The sequence below is a fragment of the Nilaparvata lugens genome, chromosome 7, assembly GCF_014356525.2.
Source record: "Nilaparvata lugens isolate BPH chromosome 7, ASM1435652v1, whole genome shotgun sequence".
In the NCBI taxonomy this organism is placed as follows: domain Eukaryota; kingdom Metazoa; phylum Arthropoda; class Insecta; order Hemiptera; family Delphacidae; genus Nilaparvata; species Nilaparvata lugens.
Genome location: NC_052510.1, coordinates 56,349,818 through 56,372,800, shown reverse-complemented (window position 1 = coordinate 56,372,800; position 22,983 = coordinate 56,349,818). Strand labels below are relative to the sequence as shown.

The 22,983-nt window shown below is 34.1% G+C and overlaps 1 protein-coding gene across 2 annotated transcripts in view; it reads right to left on the bottom strand.

Annotated features, from left to right (window-relative positions):
• LOC111047935 (probable nucleoporin Nup54) overlaps positions 1 to 20,481 on the bottom strand; it is a 32,143-nt gene extending 11,662 nt beyond the window's left edge. Inside the window, exons 1-8 of one of the 2 annotated variants that reach the window (XM_039433222.1) lie at positions 20,225 to 20,481; positions 17,787 to 17,930; positions 14,961 to 15,154; positions 12,620 to 12,736; positions 6,958 to 7,188; positions 6,013 to 6,163; positions 2,769 to 2,911; positions 569 to 724 (exon numbers count right to left, since the gene is read on the bottom strand). In XM_039433222.1, the coding sequence (XP_039289156.1) occupies positions 569 to 724; positions 2,769 to 2,911; positions 6,013 to 6,163; positions 6,958 to 7,188; positions 12,620 to 12,736; positions 14,961 to 15,012 (850 nt within the window). In that variant the 5' untranslated portion in view covers positions 15,013 to 15,154; positions 17,787 to 17,930; positions 20,225 to 20,481. Of the gene's footprint in view, positions 1 to 568; positions 725 to 2,768; positions 2,912 to 6,012; positions 6,164 to 6,957; positions 7,189 to 10,123; positions 10,330 to 12,619; positions 12,737 to 14,960; positions 15,155 to 17,786; positions 17,931 to 20,224 lie in introns of those variants that run through there. The other variant, XM_039433223.1, reaches the window with a different exon arrangement.
• Positions 20,482 to 22,983: the final 2,502 nt, after the last annotated feature.

The window sequence follows — 22,983 nt, the reverse complement described above, 5'->3', positions numbered from 1 at the left end:
ATTTATGGCGGAAAAATTGATTGGGCACTGCTACTTCAATCAGAGCTATCCCTGGAAATATTATATTACTAGCCGTCCGTTTCGCTTCGCTCGCCATATCCGTTTAGCCAGACGTTTAGTCTGGATCCCCGACTGGATCGTCCTAACATATGATAAAAATGCTCAAATGAAAAATGCAGGAGAGCAAAGCGAGCCTGCTGATCTCATCCTTGGACGATCCAGTCGGGGGTCCAGATATGGCGGATATGGCGAGCGAAGCGAGCCTGACGGCTAGTTACACTATATTATAATGTGTATTGATCAGTTGCGACCTGAAAACTCTGACACCAGACCTGAGCTAGCCAGGTCACTCGATATTATTATTATTTTATGTGTATTAAAAATTTCACTATGAAATTGTGTCCAGACTTCTTGTCGTCTTTGTAGGGAATATTCACTATGTATATTTTGTCTCTGCTGCTGTATTTACTTATTTGTAAATTAAGATTATTTGATTTGAATTGGTATCCCTACAGTATTAAAAAGAAATAGTTTCGAAGTGATAATTCGTTTAATTGATATCACTCACCGGCAGGAGCAGTATCCAAATACTCTTTGAGTTGATCGGCATCTATAGCCACAAATGGATAAATATGATCGGCTCCCATATTGATCATCTGCTGTTTCTGCATTGGTTGCAAAAGGAAGTTGACTATTTCATTGTGTGATACTCTCTTCAACGCACCTAAAAATATATAAAAATAAAATTTAAGTAGCATACATAATTGATACAATGAAATAATATAAATGTAAATATAAAATGATCACTATAAACACATCACAAAATACTAGTAGTTCTGTGAACAGTAGACCTCGCGCTCAGTGAGTTACATTGACCTGTTGTTATGTGTTCTAAAAAAATAATAAATAATTTATCAATTAAAAATGTCTAGAAAAACTCCTAAATAAACATAGAGCTTTCTATCCTATAGACTATATCGTACCGTGACGTGTCATCCCGGAATGTGAGTGTGAGCGCTGTTATCAGGTCTGGCTGCAACTGTCTACAACGTTGATGGAAAGATACAATTTTCAAGATGTTCGATGTTTTTGAACGGGTAGTATTATAGTCAACTGTCTACTAACGTTAATGGAAAGATACATTTTCAAGATGTTCGATGTTTTTGAGTATTATAGTCCACTAGACAGCTGATTTATGATGAATAATTCTATAGTCTAATTTCTACGGTAATATTGGCGTATGAAGGAGGCTCCTTTTTCCTTTTATATTATCCTTGAAATGCGAAATTTCCAAAAACCTTGTATATACGTCGAAGCGCAATTTAGAAAGGAACATACCTGTCAAATTTCATGAAAATCTATTACCGCGTTTCGCCGTAAATGCGCAACATAAACACATATAAACATTTAAACATTAAGAGAAATGCCAAACCGTCGACTTGAATCTTAGACCTCACTTCGCTCGGTCAATTACAATATCACAACCAATGGTTGGTTGATATTCAAAACTGAATAGAAATCATGAAGTGTAAGCATAACCTATTTTTGGACAATTTCTATCTAAATTTGTGAAAGGAACAGTTTTGGGCTTTAAGCCTGTTGTTTTTTCCCAATCATTCATAATATGAATGAATGAATGAATTTATCTGCCAAAAACAATAAAGCTTTACAAAAAATAAATATAAGTATATGCTACTGCACTTAAACTAAGATACATACCTACATAAAAATTTAGGAAATGTTAATTTATTAAATGAGAATGATATTGTATATATCAATGTATAAATAAATGAATGGTACGGTATTATTTGTAAAATTAATATTTGAATTCATGTGTATGAAAGAGCCTACAAGGTATGAAGACAGAAGTTTTATTAGTTTATTACACAACACCTAATCCTTGACTGTCCTATGTTATCGAATAACAGAGAGAGAAGAAAGGTGAAATTAAAATAGATAAATGAAGAAGAAAATTGTAAGAACACTGATGAACTTATACCATAGAGAAACAATAGCGTAAGTAGATATCCCGTGGTATAGGGCGTTTATGTCGCAACATTTACTGTTATCTCTAGCCTTTAGTCCACGTAGTTCTTCCCCGTGAAGCTTTATGACGCTGGTAGTCTCTCATATTATGCCGTTCATACACTCTTACCCGGTCGAAACAGTAAAAATCGACAATAATCGACAGTAATCGGCTTGAGATAACAGTAAAAGTTGCGACATAAACGCCCTATACCATGGGATATCCACTTATGCTATTGATTCTCTATGCTTATACCCTTACAGATAGATTATAGTAAGAAAATAATAATTCTATAATTGATATGTTTTTTAAAACTAGAAAACTACAGTTTCAAAATATCAATGATTCAGATAACAATAATATTATTAAGGTTTTTGGGGGAAATAGTCTCCTACGGAATGGTCCCACCTCACAAGCTGTATATTTTATTCATTTACTTATCAATAAATTATGAATTATTACAGTTCATCAATGGACTGTTTAATTCAGCCACGACCGCCAGTTTAACGATCCAGCCTCAAGCATTTAAGTATCAGTATTTATTTATTATAATAATTTATTAATTATAATTATAGTTTATTGCATCAATGAATTTACAACATGTTGAGGCTTACAGATTTATGCCAAAACAAGCCTCATTGAGTATCGACATTGTTTTAGCCATCAATGGATGGTTTAATTCAGCCATAACCGCCAGTTTAACGATCTAGCATCAAGAATCAGTATTCAAGTATCAACTCACCATTTTGTCCTTTCTCTTGAACATAGATTAGAACAAGAGATTTTGTTTCTGCTAGTGGTTTTATCGAATCAATATTGACGATAATATTCGGTCGATTTCCAAACACTGAATTCAAGCTCTGAATGAGTTGAGTTTCTTGAGTTCTGGAACAAAAATATCAGATTTAGTTTGAAAAAATAATCCAAGTGGAGCAAGGAAAAACACTGGGATTAATTGGGTCATACATGCCCAATAATTGGATTAATACACTGCGCCATTCAATTGAGAAATGAAGTAAAAACATTACAGTCTATCAACTTGGGAATATTTGATTGATGTGTTTTTAGAATACGGACATTTTCGAAAATTGGAATCTATAGTCCGAGCAAACCTTAGTTTCTTTCTTTTCTTCTTCTTCTTCTTCTTCTTCTTCTTCTTCTTCTTCTTCTTCTGACTTCCACGGTATAAGCATGATTGACTGTTCCGGTCTTTAAAATAGCCTTGGAAATTAAAATTTATCTAAAATATAAATAAAATTTAACTTTAAAATCATGTCTAGTTTTAAGACCACCTTTTCCTTGGTCTTCCAACGTCTCTCTTACCTGCTGATTTATAGTTGATTGCTTTCACAGGAATTCTTCCGGTTGGCATTCTGTCGATGTGCGCTTTCCATCTATTTCGATATTTTTCAATTTCTTCATTCAGTGGCTCAAGCTTAAGCTCCTATCGAATGTCCTCATTTCGGAGTAGATCAAATCTTGTGCATCCCTTTACACTTCTTAGAAAGCGCATCTGAGCCGCTTGGATTCTGCTGAATTCTTTTCTACCTAGTACCCATGATTCGCTTCCATACGTCAAGCCATGGTCTTGTAGAATTTCAGCGTTGTGACTCTCCTTACTTTATTTTTCAATGTTCTATGAATTGTTCCACAAATATATTGGAATTGTTTTTATATGAAAAAAATAAAAAATTCATAGAATTTTTTCTATGAATTGTTCCACAAATATATTGGAATTTTTTTAACTTATTGAAAATATTTTCATCTTTTTCGTAGGTGAGAGTACGTACAACCCAAATAAGTGAAGGCTGAAACTTGCTCCAAGATTGAATCTCCAACCACAATATTTGTTCGGACTGGCCATTTTCCTTTGAAAGCCATCACTTTTATCTTTCTGAAATTCGAAGGTCATACTTCACACATATTTTTGTCAGTTGATATATGGAGTACTGTTTCTCTTTTCTTTTCTCTCTTTTGTATAATTTATAATTACATTTATAATTAATTTATTTCTACATCTATAATTTTTTTATCGTTTCTTTAGTTTCTAAAACCTCTTGTAGGCCAATATTATTTCTTGCGAAAAATAGAAGCACACAGTTGCCGTTTATATGCTGATTCTATCAGCATACCTACGCTCTCTTTTTCGCTCTTCCTCACACACAGCTCACAAGCGTTCTAGCTTCTCCTAAATCTAACAGCACTGAACTCCAAAAGAGCTATGCTGCAATCTATGGTTTGCACAGACTATAGCTGGATATCATTTGGCATTACTAGGCTTTAAAATGTGTTACTTTTTCTTACGACGTTGGCAAGATTGAGACTGGGCACAGAAATCGTAATATATATATATTTTGGACTCAAAATTGGACAAAAATCATGAAGTGTAAACATAACCTATTTTTGGACAATTTCTATCTAAATTTGGGAAAGGAACAGTTTTGGGCTTTAAGCCTGTTGTTCCTCCCCCAATCATTCATAGTTGAGAATTATATTGTATCTATCAATGTATAAAATGAGTAAATAAATAAATAATAGACTACATCAACTCCCCAATAAAACAACGGTAAACCACAGATTGTCAACAGATGAACAGATAGATTTTCAACAGATGAACAGATAGATTGTCCACAGATAAACAAATAGATTGTCAACAGATAAACAGATAGATTGTCAACAGATAAACAGATAGATTGTCCACAGATAAACAGATAGATTGTCCACAGATAGAAAATTGTTTCAACTTGGGAAAATATCAATAAATAAATACATCTTAGACTGTCAACAAATCTATAAATAGATGAACTCCTCAGACAGTAATTTTTTCAACTCAAATTAATAAATACAGAAATATTATCGACAGTTTAAGAAAAAAACATAAAATTCTTGAGCAGCTAGGTTGAACAGAAAAACAGTTCACATTGTGAAGAAAGGATTGATTTCAACAAAACGTGAATCACCTTGTAAAATAAAAATTTAACAAGCAGTTTGATGAATTTCAATTACTTTAGAAGCATCGAGAAATCTAGCAATCATTGAATGTGATAGAATAAATAGTTCTTCTCACAAAATTTATTCATTTATTGTACGAAATACTACAATCATAATATAATTATGATACAGATGGAATTAAATAGAGAATGCATTTATTCAAATGCTAATTAATATATAATTATTATTTAACGAAAATCCCAAATAAATGCTGCAAATCACCCCGAAGACCTCTGCTACTGCAGACATTGACAACAGGGTTAACAGCTAGATGGAAATTCGATGAGAACTACTATCCAAAAATTAGTTGCCAGCCCGGGAATCGAACCCGGTACCTCCCAATTGCTAGTAGTATTGCCTGTAAAAGGGTAAGCATTCCTGACTAGCAATTGGGAGGTACCGGGTTCGATTCCCGGGCTGGCAACAAATTTTTGGATAGTAGTTCTCATCGAATTTCCATCTAGCTGTTAACCCTGTTGTCAATGTCTGCAGTAGCAGAGGTCTTCGGGGTGATTTGCAGCATTTATTTGGGATTTTCGTTAAATAATAATTATATAATTATGACATTGAAGGAAAAACTAGGCTGAGCCAGTACTATTTCTCCAAAAATTTTGATAAAATGTTAATGTTGTCCAAAGGTTGATGTTATGAAATCACACACTGCTTCTTCACTTGATTTTTGGTCCAGGAATTTGAAGATTTTGAATTTTGAAGGTTGACATAATACTTCAAATGAATCACAGAGTGTATCATAATGAATAAAAAACTTCAGAAATTTTGTACTTGACTCAAGAAATATTTTATACCAAGTCAGTATGAAATATTCAGTGAAGAAAACTTAAAATAATAATATATTTTATTCAACTAATAAAATTTACATTAGAAAATTTAATTTGGAAGCACAAAAGCATTTCATAAATAAACATTCAATAAGAAAAGTCAATAAACAGAATCCTACGAATAGATAAAATAAATAAAATAAAATGCTTACTAACTTTATTTCTTCATCCTTTTTGTTGAAAGTAAGCGCTACTAGGGCATCCTTGGTTTCAGCTGTAGGCTTGCGACTGTAGCCGATGTATTTGAATCGACAGAACATATTCTGCGGTGTATATTCCACTGGAGGCGCAGTCTGCGAATAGTAACCTGTAATAAAATTCAAATTTATTCATTTCAATAAGAATCAAATTTAATTAAATATCGCTTTTTATAATAAATTATTTTGGTGATTGATATCTAATCTTATTTCTAAAAATTTTTTTCCGTCAAGTTATCAATAGGATTGTCCAAGATCTGCGGCATATAAATGTATTGCATATGAAATGCATATTCTATGCATATGTAATGATATGAGTAAAATAGGGAACACAAATAAAAAATTAGAAAACAATATTATATTTGCTTTTTGGGATGTATTTGTTTGTTTATTTACTTTGAATAAAGAATTTAATCATTAACAAAAAAAAAAAAACTATATGAAATCCAACTTGACGCCTTTTAATGATAAACCTACAAAAACGTAATTCATATCGGTATTTATATTTAAAATTGTATTAAATGTTATTTGTAAGTTGTTTGACGAAAATAAGTGAAATAATTTAAAAGTGGATGAACATAACTTCAAATCCTTCAATTTTCATATTTGTTTGGGAAACTGGCCATAAACATGTGCGATCACATATCAAGAGCTTACACATTATTGAAAAAAAACGTTATCAAAAATTCAATAATTGTTCCAATTTTATAGAGGAATGAGCTTTTCTGTAACGAGCAATGCCAAAAATGCATTTTAATTTTGAATTTGAATATACAGGTCTTGTGTTATACTCAAGTGTCCATGTCTATTAAGCTATAACTAAGTATAAAAATATTCAGTGAAAACCTATCAATTTAAGAGTTGTTTGTGAAAAACCATCAATGAAAAGCTGTCAATTGTTTACCTTTTCCAGTACCCCAGAGTGCTTGCAGGAGATTCCACTTGGCCAATACTTGGTCCCTCTCATCGCCGAAGACGTGGCAGTTCAACACAGACGAACAAACGGCGTCCGAGTGTGTTCCTCCCCCACCAGCCGCTAACAGCTGCTGTTGCTGCAGCTGCTGCTGTTGAGTTTGACCCAATTGTGTTTGACCCAACTGTGTTTGACCCAATTGTGTTTGACCCAATCCCAAACCTGTACAAAAACATCATTGAACGTATATTTAGTACATTGATAGAATGATACAATATCATTCTCAACTATGAATGATTGGGAAAGGAACAACAAGAATAAAGTACAAAACTGTTCTTTTCCCAAATTTGGATAGAAATTGGTAAGTATATTGGTATTGTCAAATTCATATCAGATTATTATGTTTAGTGAGATACTACTGAGATTTTTACATGAATTTCAGGTAGAAAACAGAATTACTGAAAAACATAATTGAACGCATGTTGGTATCGATGACCTACAGTATATTATTTATCACATTTTATTTTTATTATTTATTATTCTAATTTTTACAAAAAAAGCATTGAATGGGAGAGAAAAACTAAGGATACTCCTTGTACTATTTATCTCCCAAATTTAGATAATATTTTAAAAGTCCGAAATGAGTTTATGATTCCACTTTTAAGAAATATAGTTCTTTTCCACTCAAAAACAACAGAAACTAAGAATTTTGAAGGATGAGAAACTGGATAGAAAACATAAATATTACACTCTAATCACTAATAATTGAAAACATTTCACGTGATTTTACAAAATTTAGAGCCAAAAAATAGAACTTATTATTCAGTATTATAATAAATTAAAAACATTCTTTTTGAACACTTGTATGAAAAATCTGGTGTAGCGCACTCACACAACTTTCCTTGCCGTTATGAAAATTGATCACCTGACGCTATTGTTCACGCACATCTCAAGTCTACTTATAAACAAAGATCTGAGCTAGCTGGTGACAGGACAATAACGCTGGAGACACACGAGGTCTGCTATCTCTTCATAGTGAATGATTTAGTAGAATCAACAGTTGCCAACAGTTTGCAATTGAATAATCACATTTTCTCGAATTTCGAGCTTATTTTCAAATTTAGGTGAAAATGTTACTGTACATTAATTGTAGAGATTTTCATGCTCTATCTTTTCCACTTAAATTTTTTTGTTTAAATGGTATCTGAAGCCTGATAATTGAGAATCTAAAATTAAACTTTGCATAGATGGGGCGGAGCTCCTGAAATTTTTACAGATATGGGACTTGTGGCAGTTGATAGAGCTTATCAATGACAATTTAGGTATCAATTTGATTTGATCGTTGGAGCCGTTTTCGAAAAAAAAAACCCTGTTTTTGACAACATTTTTGCCATTTTAGTTGAACAGTTGAATGTAAATTTTGTAAATAATTGCCTTGTGCTTTATAATATAAATTTCTGGTAGAACTCTGAACTACTGAAAAATTATAAGCGAAAGTATGATGGTATCTGTATATTTTTATCACATCATTATTTTTGAACACTTGAATTAACCACAGTTGAATGTAAATTTTGCTATTGCCTTATGATACTTTGTAGGCCTATTGCTAGTAGAACTCTTAATTACTGAGAAATCATAATCGAAAGCACAGAAGAAGAAAGAAGGAAAGCAATAACAGTTTCTCCCATCACTACTTTTTTCCCATGAACTACTTTTTCCCATCAACTACTTCCTCCCATCAACTACTTTCTCCACTTTTACTACTGCTTCATTTCATCCCATTTCTTAATTATTTGCCACCTTCCAATACAGAATTTCTCAACAGGAGGTTCACAACTCCAAGAAATCATGAAAATATTCGAACCCAGAAAAAAGAACACATATATAATTATCTTTTTGTTGAAAGTATGTTGGTATCTGTTTTTTTGTATCATACCATTCTCATTGAACACTTGCACTAACAATAAATGAATGTAGATTTTGTTATTGTATTATGATAATATGAATTGCTGGTAGAGCCCTGAATTACTGGAGAAACATAATCGAAAGAGTATTGAGATTTTTATATTTTTATTGTATCATAATTATTTTTCAACACTTATATTAACAACTAGCTGGCCCCGCGAACTTCGTACCGCCAAATAGTTTAATGCATGTCAAGACAAACTTTAGATGGATGCACACCTGAGGAGGCGCGTTGCGGCATTTTATTATATAGATAATTTTCCAACAGCAAAATAAATTATTTACTAAAAATCAATTAATTCTGAACACCGAAGAAAGCACAATTATTCGAAATAAATCAATGTCTTTAGAGTATGTAAGTCTTTAACCTGAGGCCGCACTGCTGGATGGTTACACACAGAACAGTCATCTTGTTTTTAGTTGGGGCGTTTAGAATAAAATACATGGGCGGTTATGGAGCAGCACACACTCTTGTCTACCATCTACCTACGGCTGCTGTATGACGCAATGATTATAACAGCTGATTTTTATTTCTGTGTGTGGCCAGCTCACAAAAATCTTCTCCCATAAGGATTACATGTAAACTTTGAAGGACCGTAGGAAAGAATCCTGAAGTCGGATAATAAATTGATAGGCCATAAACCTGGCCTGAACATAACGAACACAACTAAAAAAATCATCAATTCGGTGCACAAATAAAAAAGTTATCGAATGCCAAAATTTGAGGCTCGATTTTTATTTATATAGATGGTTGAATGTAAATTTTGTTATTGTCTTATGATACTTTAAATGTTGGTAGAACCCTGAATTATTTGAGAAACATAATCGAAGAGTATTTCTATATTTTTATCGCATAATTCTTTCTCAACACTTGCAATAAAAGTTGTTGAAAGAATATTTTGTTATCACTTTATGATACTTTGCATTTCTAAAAGAATATTCTCTATGATAATACTCACAGAATGTATTTTATAAAATTGTCCTAATTCATTACTGATTAATTAGTACACTTTGTATGTAACTTTGTTTGTATACATTGTAACTACAGTAGTTAGCAATATTGTCTGAACAGTTCTGGTTATGCTTATTATTGCTCTGTTAATTTTGGGGAAAATTAAAAAGGTTTTCAGCTTTCATGTGGTGGAATTTTAGTGAAATGTGATTCAGTAACAGTCATTTCTACTGTACTCACCTTCATACTGAGAATTTTGTAATTTTTCACGGACTGCGAGCAATTTGAGGAGTGTTGGTTTATCAATTTTAGCAGCTTGGTTGAACATGATTATTGGATAAAAGTGTGTTCGATCATGGAATAAAAGTGTTTTCGACTATGTCAACTTAAATTCACCGGCCGGTCTTTACTACTGAACTGTCGTCTGCTTTGTGTCAACTGTGTTAGAATTTATCACTCACTGATGGAGATAACAGATAAGGATACTGGTAAGATAAAGTGACAAACAACTTGTTACGCACTGGCTGATTTTTCTTCAACCCTCTCTACTGAAGAGTCATTATCTACTGAATTTCAACCCTCTCTACTAAAGAATCTTTATCTACTAAATAGTCTATCTACCTCTTTATATAGTCTATCTATCTCACTCTGACCTACTTTTATTTTAATAATGATTCAATCATCGTTTTCTTATCTATAAATAAGCCGTCTTTTCCTCGCACCTGATTCTTTTCAGATTCAGGAGCATCCCATTTTCCTGGTTCGACAGCTTTCCTGGCATTTTTCCTGTCTTATTCCGTTTAAATCTGCATTTGCAACTGATTCATAAACAACATTCAATTCTCGGAGGTCTTAAGCCAGGTCCAAACGCTCAAGTTTAGCTTCAGTCTTTTGCTCAAGCAAAAGTCGGAGTATGTGAGTCGCTGCAAGCTTAAGTCGTCAAACTTAAAATGTATCGGCCGGGAATCTTTTTCCATCAACCCGTCCGTCTTTTGCCTATACACCAAAACCTAAATCGCGTAAAAATGGAGATAGAGAAATTGTGATTTCAGATTCGGATTCAGCGCCCTCAAATTAATAATAGAATGTCTCGCGAGTACTTGAAAATAAGCAAGTTTTTTATCGATTGTATAAAACGCCATTTAACCCTTTCTTTTCTTTCTTGATTCTCATGATACTCTCAGAATTTGATGTTGATATTATGATTTACTATCATGATATATTAAGATATACTATATTGTTGATCTTCAAAATTTCAATCCATTTACAATCACTGTGTCTCGAGATATGACATGTAAACAAAGCCATTTAGCGATTAACAGTAATATTTTTGTCATTATGTTGTTAAATATAGCATATTATGACATGTAAACAAAGCCATTTAGCGATTAACAGTAATATTTTTGTCATTATGTTGTTAAATATAGCATTATCCAGTTGAATCAGAGAAAAAATACGATATAATTATTACTCATCTACCGGATATATGTCAACCGTATACAATTCAGACTCAATGAACCATATCACAATTCATATTGAAGTGACACATAACCTCTAGCTACATTTGGACTGTTGTAAAAATTAGAATTGGAACCGTTTTGGGCGTAATCCTGTGGTACTTTTCCCCAAGTTGTATAAATCTGAATGATTGGATAAATAAATAAAAATATCAAGAACTGATCTTGTGAGCACAAAAATAGGAAAACGGACGACATAAGACGGATGCGTGTGGACGCAATTTTACATCAGTCTTTTGCTTGAACCAAACGATCCGTCTTTTGCTTGAGCAAAAGACTGATGGTGGACTTGAGCGTCTGGACCCGGCTTTACAGTATTGAAATATCAGCATGTCCAAGAGTAGAGTAAATAAATACCCATGTGGGAAAATGTTACTAAATCTGGTAAAGCAGTACTATGTATAACAAGGGTTTGTGCAAAATGTCGAATGACTACGATGAGTATTAACAGTACAATATTTTAATAACAATAAAATAATTCTGAGGGACATACCTAATCGTTACCTAGATCTAGACTACATACCTAGATTTAGTGAGTTGGTCAAGCGTTATCAAAGAGGTAATGAAAACAAATGAATCTCTGTGATCTGTTATCAAAGAGCATAAAAATGTTGTGCTTTTGAAAGCAAGCAAAGTTGAGATAAACACAGTGAGATATGAGCCCAAAGTGCTTATATAGTGGTATATTGATTGATTTTTATTGCCAAAACTATGACAATTTTCTAAACATAGTTAATTCATGGAATAAATTCATTTTTATAGAAATAAAATGTATTTTGGATCGTTAAAATAAAAATGAAACCAATGAATTTATGTAAGATATAGTTTATCTTGATATAATTGAAGGATTTTAATCGACTTACTAATGGAAAAATACGTTTCTTTTCTTTTTGATTGGACCCATAGTAATGGAAAATAATAATAATAATATCGTGTGACCTGGCTGGCTCAGGTCTGGTGTCAGAGTTTTCAGGTCGCAACTGATCAATTTCAGGGCCTCTGACATGACCTAACGACTGCTTTTTAGGCAGCCGGGACCGACGGCTTAACGTGTCCATCCGAAACACGGAAGTGTCCCGAGATAAATATCTTGCCCGGGCTGGGATTTGAACCCGGGCCTCTGAATCATAAAGCCAGCATCTGATCCACTCCTATAGTAATGGAAATAATGTAGATCATTTATTGCCTAATGAATGAAACATAGTAAAAACCAACTAACCTTGTCCAAATGATGGTGTTCCGCCCAAAGTTCCAGTATTAGTTCCCAAGCCTCCCGAACTTGTTCCGAACCCTCCAAACAAGCCTCCTGAGCTAGTTCCAAACCCACCACCCAAACCTGGAAGAAATTATTGAACATAAAAAAATACAAATCAACGAATAAAATATGAATGTACATTATATTTATAAGGAAGAATACATATTTCGCCGGCAAAAGAAGAAAACGTTTACCTCACCTACACAATTGCAATTTGTTGAGCTAGCTCCTGAGCTAGTTCCAAAACCACCACCCAAGCCTGGAAGAAATTATTGAGTAAACATAAAAAAATACAAATCAACACATAAAAATATGAATGTACATTATATTTATAAGGAAGAATACATATTTCGCCGGCAAAAGAAGAAAACGTTTACCTCACCTACACAATTGCAATTTGTTAAAGTATTCATCATGAAGACATAAAATTTGGTATGTCAAGTTTTATTATGACAAGTGACAAGTTAGTATCAGCTGCTCCAATTCATTAACAAGATCTCATTTTATAGATCTTGATTTGTTATTAGAAAACACATAAAAAATAACATACAGAAAGTATTTTCTTTAATATGATAATCCTTATTCAATGCTTCAATCTAGGTACTGCTGATTCAATTCAATTCATTCTTTATTGCCATGATCATTTTACACAAATACATGGACATCGTCAGGTACATAAGAGCAAATATCACAAAATATTTTGACCAGTGTTATTTATTTCTAATATAATTCTTGAACGATGATAGAATGGAATAGACTGTTCTAATATCATTTTAGAACATCACAATTCTTACAAAAGTAATAGAAGAATTTGAAAAAGTACCATTGACTCTAAAACAAAATTACTTTCATTGCCCTATTACCATAGGTAAGGAACGTATTGCTTTCCGAAAAAATAAGGGGTACCTTATTCACAGATCCAGATGGAACATAGAGTGCCCAAGTTGCATTCCTCAATTTTTACTTTCCTTGCCCTATTACCATAGGTAAGCAAAGTATTGCTTTCCGAAAAAATTAAGGTACCCCAATTTCTAACGTCAATTCTATACGTTTCAAGGTCCCCTGAGTCCAAAAAAGTGGTTTCTGAGTATTGGTCTGTATGTGTGTGTGTGTGGTGTGTGTGTGTGTGTGTGTGTGTGTGTGTGTGTGTGTGTGTGTGGTGTGTGTGTGTGTGTGTGTGTGTACACGATATCTCATCTCCCAATTAACGGAATGACTTGAAATTTGCAAATGCAATTTGTTTTCAAAAACAGGGGTTTTCGCGATTTTCTCGAAAACGGCTCCAACGATTTTGATCAACTTTATAGCTAAAATAGTCATTGATAAACTGCCACAAGTCCCATATCTGTAAAAATTTCAGGAGCTCCGCCTCATCTGGGCAAAGTTTTATTTTAGATTCCCTTGATTTTGAAAAAATTCAAGTGGAAAAGATTGAGCATGAAAATCTCTACAATTAATGTTCAGTAACATTTTCACCTAAAATTGAAAATAAGCTCAAAATTCGAGAAAATGTGATTATTCAATTGTAAACTGTTGGCAAATGTTGATTCTATTAAATCATTCACTACGAAGAGATAGCAGATCTCGTGTGTCACCATCGTTATTGTCCTGTCACCAGCTGGCTTAGATCTTTGAATAGTAGACTTGAGAACACCAGCGTGAACACCAGCGTTAGGTGATCAATTTTCATAACGGCAAGGAAAGTTGTGTGAGTGCACCACACCAGATTTTTTTTAATATAATATCAATATACGTATATATGGCAATTAATTTTAAGAAAAATGTAGCTTGAAACAAGATGTTTCAAATAGTGGAAGGCTATAAACTTACTTGATAATTATTAAAACATTCCCTATGGTAATATATACTACGAGCTGAAATCTTCAGAGGATTTCATGGCTCTGATTTTTGATTACGCTGTGGCTACAGTTACGGTAACCGTAACTCCATTCGCGTTCCGGTAAACATTTGCGCATGCGCGGCTACCGCTATTTACATGTGCACTGTGGTGTTGATGGTTTTTTGTCACATGGTTATGACAAAGACAAAAGACAGATTTCCTAATCTAATCAAGCCGCGCATGCGCAAATGTTTACCGGAACTCCAATGGAGTTACGGTTACCGTAACTGTAGCCACAGCGTTTTGTTTAATCAATTATTGCCATTCTATTTGTTTTGATTCCGTCCAATTCAACTTATTACCCAATGATAAAAAGGCCTACAATTCTACAACTACAAATACATCACACATGAGAAACTATAAGTTAATTTCCTTCCAAAATCACGAAAACTCATTAATGCTTACTAGTAGAAGGTGCCGTGGATGTTTGTCCAAACTTGTTGAATAGTGAAGGCATAGCACTGGATGTCGACTGATTCGATCCAAAGCCAAACGTCGGAGCTGTAGAAGTTGTTGTCGATCCAAAACCTCGAAGGTGCCAAAACCTGTTTGCCCGGTACTAGTAGTGGACGTAGAACCGAATGAGCCGAAAGCTGATCCTGCAATAAAGTATTTCAAAACATTAAAATATCGACTACCGGTATAGTGAGGTCCACGTTATAATCGCAGTGTTTGATTAGCGATGGTATTGCTATCCTTGTCTATCAGTCAACAAAGCGGAAATCGCTCTCTTTCTCGCTTTGCTCTGTTGCCAGATAGTCTTTTAACAATGAAGAATTATTAATTAACTAACAAAATACTTAATCTAATTATGAAATTATTGAAAAATATAATTTCTTGCTTAATAAAATATAATTGATTATTTTTAAACGAGAATGAACAGTAAATATTACATAAACAAACCTGTATCAGCTACCGTCTATAGAAGGCATTGACAATCAGAGGATCGGCAACGATGTTCTCCAATCTTCCTCCACTGTCATTATAACGTGGACCTCACTATAGTAGATCTATAGTAAGATTCATGTTTCAAAGTTACTGGAATGATAAGATGGCATTGTTACTGTAACACTTTCTCTTTTCCAAAACCTTCTATACTAGATAGCTGTGATACAAGCCATCCAGGTAAATCTGATGATTGTATTTAATAATGATCAATTCCATCTCATTATAAGTTATCAAGTCTGTGGAAATAATAGGACTACAGAGTTGCCGCCTACTCTCAGTTACCACCGCCTTCTATATAAGATTTCTGTGATCAAAGTTCTAACAGTATTTCTGCTGTAATATTAGTGGCTGATTCTTGTTAATAATGATCAACATCAACTCAAATTATATTCTATTTATCAAGAAAATATAATCATCTTTTTATGATTTAATAATACATTTTCATAATTTATATATAATATACTAGCAGGTAACCCGTGCTCCGCAAGGGTCTCATTAAGAACTTGACCTACTGAAATCTTGAAGAGTTTAAAAATAAGCTTAAAACCATCCTCGGTAAATTAAGAATCGATATGCAAAATGTCAAGTTAATCAGTTGAGTAGTTGAGACGTGGTGATGCGTCATTTATGAATTTCTAGCCAATTCATTCCTTTATAATATAATTATTATTATGTGGCTTTGGCCTGTGATCTGTATATGTCCTGTAAAGGTGCGTACAGACTCTCGCTCTGCTCCGCAACCGAACGTCACTCCAGCAGAGCGATTGATGATCGACCGGGGAGCGAGAGTAGTTCGATCGGGGAACGCGAGAAGATCTAACATCTTCCGTAACGTTCATGATGGGTGCGTGGGCGGTCCGACTGTGGTTCGATGGTGGTACGTAGGCGGTACGAGGGCGGTACGAGGGAGGAGCGTGCTCGGTGCGGGTTGGAAGCACGAATATGTGTACGCAGCTTTACATCTTATCAGTATCATTGATACATAGGCTGCCAGCATTTGTATCAAAACTCCTGTATCGAAACATGAGCTTCCTGTATCGAAACACATATTGCTACGTATTTCTACCAGTGTATCAATTTCTCTATGAGATTCCTGTATACAAACACATTTTACAACAATGTATGCCGTATGAAATTGCATGTCCCATGAATGAAATTTGAACATCAGGCCTAATTCCGAAAATCTAGAAGGAAAATTGAAATTTGGGCTTAAAGGTGCACGTAATTGATATTTTTAAAATCTATGTGCAACATTTGGAGATCTAAATCATTCCGGTTTTTCTGGTATGCAATCCACAAGTTGACATGTTTTGATGCGAACAAACACAACCCTACTCTCTCTTATTATATAGATTGGTGGTTCATTATAATTCTACATAGTCTACAAACAATTTGACATTGTCAGCATTGTTTGAATAAAAATTATTTACATTACATATAAGGAATTCTGACAGTTCCTGACAAATGATTGATTATTTGAAGTTTCAAATTTGTTCTTGAATTTTATTCATGACATGATACCATTGATCCTACAAGTGTGGGTTATGGATGAAGAAGCTACAAGTTCAAAGTGTATCTTGTCAATCTTCAATGTAAATCTTGAGTAAATCTTCTTTTAAAAATACCTACCAAAGACAGGAGTCTCAGTAGTTGTAGCGAATGTAAGGTATAGTGAGGTCCACGTTATAATGGCAGTATTTGATAAACATTGGTGTTGCTATCCTTTTCTATCATTAAGATAAGATATATAAGATATTTATTGATAATTGTTACAAGGCTGTTGCCTATGGTAACATTCACAAAAAATTGACAACATAAAATTAAATCAAACTTAAAAAATAAATAAATATTGTAACAGTATTAGCACTCTAGTGGATAGAGTGCTTGCGTAGCAGCATAGAAATCCCGGGTTCGAACCCCACTCAGAGCCAAAAGTTTTTGAACAGGTCACTCCCGTGTTATCGGATGGGCAAGTTAAACTGTCGGTCCCGGCTGAAGTATAACAGTCGTAAGGCCCATTGCCGGCTCAAATGATATATTCAGGCGAGGTGGAACTTCCGTCAGGAACCCCCACCAATAAAAGCCATACGAATATTATTATTATTATTGGTGTTGCTATCATTGTCTATCATTCGACAAAGCAGATAGCGTTATCCTTGGAATGCAGAAAGATGGACCTTCTATAGAGGATAGCTGATACTTGTATATCTGATGTAATATTAACTGTTATTCTTGTTTAAAACAGTCAATCTTGAATATAAATCTTATTTTAGAAATACGTACCAAAGGCAGGAGCCGCAGTGGTTGTGGCAGTGAATCCAAAGCCTCCTGTATTGGCAGTGGTGGAGGCCGTGCCACTCAAGTTGAACGAAGGAGCCGAGCTGGTCGACCCTCCAAACGAGAATCCTGTTGTTCCAAAGCCTCCAGCTGCAAAGCAAGTTTACTAGCATTATAATCTAATTTTTAAAACTTTTGAGTCGGTGTAGGATAGGGAATAAAATGTAGGTTTACTCCATTTTGTAAGTTATAACACTTAGGCTCAACTCACACTTACGCGACTCAGGTCGAGAAGAGACTCGACCCTATAGTGAGGTCCACGTTATAATGACAGTATTTGATCAACTTTGGTTTTGCTATCCTTGTCTATCATTCAACAAAGCCGGTGGTACTATCCTTTTCTAGGTCCACAACGATGCCAATTATGTTTTTGACAGTGTAGAAATTAATTAGGCTAATTATGAAGAGAATCGGCATCGCTATTCTTCTATCTTTATCCACTGCCATTATAACGTGGACCTCACTATAGTCGAGAGCATGTGTTTTCAAATGTTGACGTCGCGGAGACTAGAATCGACTGGTCTGTCACCATTTGGAAACACGATGTTTCGACTAGTGTCCAGTCTCTTCTCGACCTGAGTTGCGTAAGTGTGAATGAGCCTTATAGTTAATTTATAACGATTATAGGAGGATAATCTGATAGTAGATTAGAATTGAAGGGAGATTATTTTAAGAAACGATTATCTATATTTAGAAAGCTAGTAACTATGCTTCGAATGATCCATTAATATAATGTTTAGCCCACACGTTGGTCCAGTGCCTTGCCAAGCTGGTAAGATTGGATACGTTTGTCTTGCCATGTCATCATCATACTGCTCATAGATGTTGATGTGACTTTGTTTTAATTGACTGCAGTATGAATGACTTAATCGTGATGTAGTATTAATATTACAAATATTGATGTTGTTAAATTTGTTATGCTTATATGTTTTTGACGGTCTTTGCATTTGTTTTTAATGTTCTGACAATAGATGAATCTGAATCTTGTGACCATGTCATGCAATGTGACCAGTGCCTCATCAAGGCGAGCGATGGCAAGCGCTCGCTACACAGTGCCGGTTGCACAACAGCCGGTTAAATTTTAACCGTGTTTAATTTCTAACTTTTGAAAAAACGGCTTCTCTGATTGGTTCTCGTGGAATTAATCACGGTTAAAATTTAACCGGCTGTTGTGCAACCAGGCCAGAGAGCCGCATTCAAATGGGAATTAATAGCCTATATGACAGACGACAAAACAGCACGCATGGGTGTACCAGAGTGTGGATGGATGGCTGCATTGCCTTTACTGGCCTTCGCTCTAAATCGCATAGGTGCGATGGCGAATGCTGGCAAACCACTGATTCACACTCTGGCACTTGTCGTCTTTGTTTCGCATTGGGAAATATTGTGGATGCAGCATCAAAACCTATAGCCTTTCGGAGTCCTGAGGGGAAATTCTATCAAGTCTCTTTAAGACCTAAAGTACATAAGTACGTTATTAGGGTGAGGTACAAAGAGTGTTTGAGCGTTTTGTGGGTCATTAATTATTATTGTGCTCATTTCACTATACTTTGTTCAAATTAACGTCTGACTTGGGATGGACATCGCAGCAGAGAAGCATGCGTGGCAGGATGCAACGGCTGCTATGTTGCCGTTGTGTACCGGCCAGCGTTCTCTAATTCCAGTGAGTATTCAAGCGCTCATGTTGAACTTAGGAAGATTCCTATCTGCAATCACAGTTTTGACTGACTCTATTCGACAAATTGACAACTACGCCTCCACCTATGACTCAATCCATCACTGCAATTGGCTGATCTCCCTCCATTTCTCTGCGCCGCAAATTCCCCCCAAGTCTGAAGAAGATTTGCATAAAGTATAGGGCCTTAGGGACACCAGCCAAAACATCACATTTTGGTGTTCAGACACCAATTTCTGGTGTCCCACACGGAACATGGTGCCTTATCTTCTTTTACACTCTGAATCTACAATCTAATGATGTTCTTGCCTATTCGTATGACCTAATATAAAAATAATATTAAAACTTTGAAGAAGTCAAAATATTTACCAAGAATTATTGACTGGCATTATATGTCAATTTGTGACACCCTGTTTTATGGGCTGTTAAAATTTATTCTTTATTTTGTAATGCCGTACAGGCATAACATTCAATTATCGATAAGTTTGTGCTGAATTTCTATTTTATTAGGCTTATACAGAGGTAAAGTGTAATTTAAAACCGTATTTTAAAATCATAATAATTAAAAAACAAGTCAATATTATAACAGATGAATAATGATTTAATATGCAAAAGAATTTCAGGAAATCTTAGATACCGTAACCAGTATGTTTTTTACTCAGTTGAAATGTGAAAAATATGATCTAACATTCAACACTGTTGTTCTTACCTTTTGTTGTTTGAGTAGATGGTGTCCCAAAGCTAAATGCTGGCGTGGTTGTTGAACTTCCAAAAGAAGGCGCTGATAAATTGAACGCCATTTTTTATAAAGATAAATATTTGTTTTACTTTCAAAATTAGATAAGTAAACTTTATCTTTATAATAATAACGGACAACGCATTTCACACATAACCTACAAAGAAAAATCAAATATGGAAGTTGAACCAATGGTCCAATGCCTTCTTGATACAACGGCATCTGATCCTAGCATCACACGGTAAAACGCATGCGCAGGTAACATTTCATTTTCATGCGATTAGATTTTTGAATGTAACGTTCTTTTTGATGACGGTTATTGAGCTCAGTGATGGTATTATTACCATATTTGTGATATCAACATAATAAGCCTATTATTATTTTAAATTATATTAATAGTATTTATAATATTATTATCATCATATATATATATATCCTATTATTTACCCTTTGCTCCCTAAGGCTGACCACTAACGACATGCATGATGAACATATTATGTGTAGGTACGCATATGCACGTTGTGCATGTTCTATCAGCGAGAGGCTTCAAACAAAAATCATCTGTTTGACAGCAGCTTCTAACATAAAATAAACAATACTAATAACAATGGTTGATGATACAATGCATGAAATGTGTGTACACATATGTTCATCATGCATGTCCTGTCTTTAGTAGCCAACCATACTTTTCCTTTTTGTCCTTCAACCGTGTGAGAATTCACATTCATTTTACAATGTGAGTTGAATCTTTCCGGCAGGCAAGAATGACATTCATAATTTAAGAAAAAGTGGTTTTTATTCATTCAAACTAACCTACTAGTTGAAGATTTATCCAATGTTATATTTCAATTTTATGTAAAAGTATTTCGTCTTTCTTTTCCAATATACTATGAACTGAATTTCAGTTTTTCCAACATTTCATCCATCTAAATTGCATCATTTTTGAGAAAACTTTGAGAAAGAAATCTAGGGAGTGAGTAAAGTGTTTGTTAATTAAAATTAAGATGCATGCATAAAAACTGTTCAAATAACAACTGAATAAACAACGACTTTTTTCTCTAGGATAAATTCAAAACACTTCAATTCAAGGTGAACAATAGTTCATGAATATGATTTATTACAATTTTGTGAACAAGACAAAACTTTATTTTAATGTTGGTTGAATAAATAAAAAACATAACAAAAATCTAATTGACTAAGACAATAAATAACTTACATTAACTTAACAATAAACTAGCAAATATTCACAAAAAGGTTCATTACGTACAATATCATTCTATAGGGGTGGTTCATTCTGAATGGCAGTGACTTCAAAAGTTTTCAACTGATTTTCTCAATTCTCAAAGATAATATGAAGAGAATTGGATTCGAATTATATAAGCCTCGTGAAATTTGCATAAGAAATCCCAAGTTCTAAACAATAAAAATAACATCATGGTTAATAATGAATTAAGATTAAAACCAAATTAAAAATATAATGATAATACAGAGTGGCGTAGGGAAAAGGGTAATTTTGACCTATACAATTCGCAGCACTACATTATTGGAAGTAGTTCAAAATTTTGTACAATTGATGCGAATGAATTGACTACAGTCATGGATGATTGGAGTTGTGTGAATATACAATAACGGTGAGTGCATTATAGAAAAATAGCAGAGAATATTTCGACAGAATTACCAAATTTGACGTCATGAACGTGTTCCTGTCAAATGACAATGACAAAAACCATTTAGGCGTTTTTGAAAGGAAAATCCTAAGAAAGATTATGGTCCAGTTAAAGAGGAGAGGAGTGGAGGAGAAGAACTAATTCAGAGCTCGAGGCATTGATGAAAGGCCGAAATATTGTAAAATTTATAAAGGCACAGCGGCTAAGATGGTTTGGACATATCTGTAGAATGAACGAAAACAGAATGCCTAAAATAATATTCAAGGAGAGGCTACATTCAAGAAGAAAGATAGGAAGGCCGAGAATAAGATGGGAAGATGAAGTGAGAGACGATCTCCAAAAAATGGGATATAGAGGATGGAGACAATTAACAGAGGACCGAGAAGCGTGGAGAGCTGTAGTGGAGGCGGCCAAAGCTCATATTGGGCTGTAGTGCTAAAGAAGAAAAAAAAGAACGTGTTCCTGTGGGGATATTTCAAAGAAAGATACACCGTACACGTCCTACAACAATCCCTGACTACAATGGAAACATTTAAATTGAAATAACAGCTTATTATAATTAATTCATTAGCATTTGAATAATTGCAATATCTCAGTAATTTCCATCTGAATTAACAGCCATTCACCAAGATTTGCCACACTCTCATTGAAGAGTTCCCTTAACAGGTTGCACTGAACGCCTGATGAAAGCACATCTTATCTTATTTTTAATTAACTATTCCCAATTATCCTATCTTTGTGATGTAATCTTGAAAATTAAAACCACTTTTTGACATAGTGATTTCATGCTCATAAATGACATTATAATACATGACATTCCATTAGTGATTTATTAGTTTTATGAATTCATTCTGGGGATGACAATATTTAAAATTTCCCGTTTTCCTGTGCCACTCTGCAGTTTATGACAACCTTTGGTATGAGAGAACATCGACACATACTAAAATATACCTACTTAAAAACAATATAACATAACTAATATCAAAATTATTCAAGCATAATACATTATTTAATAATACCTAATTTAAAAATAGTCCCGTCTATACTTTTTCAAAGTAGTAAATG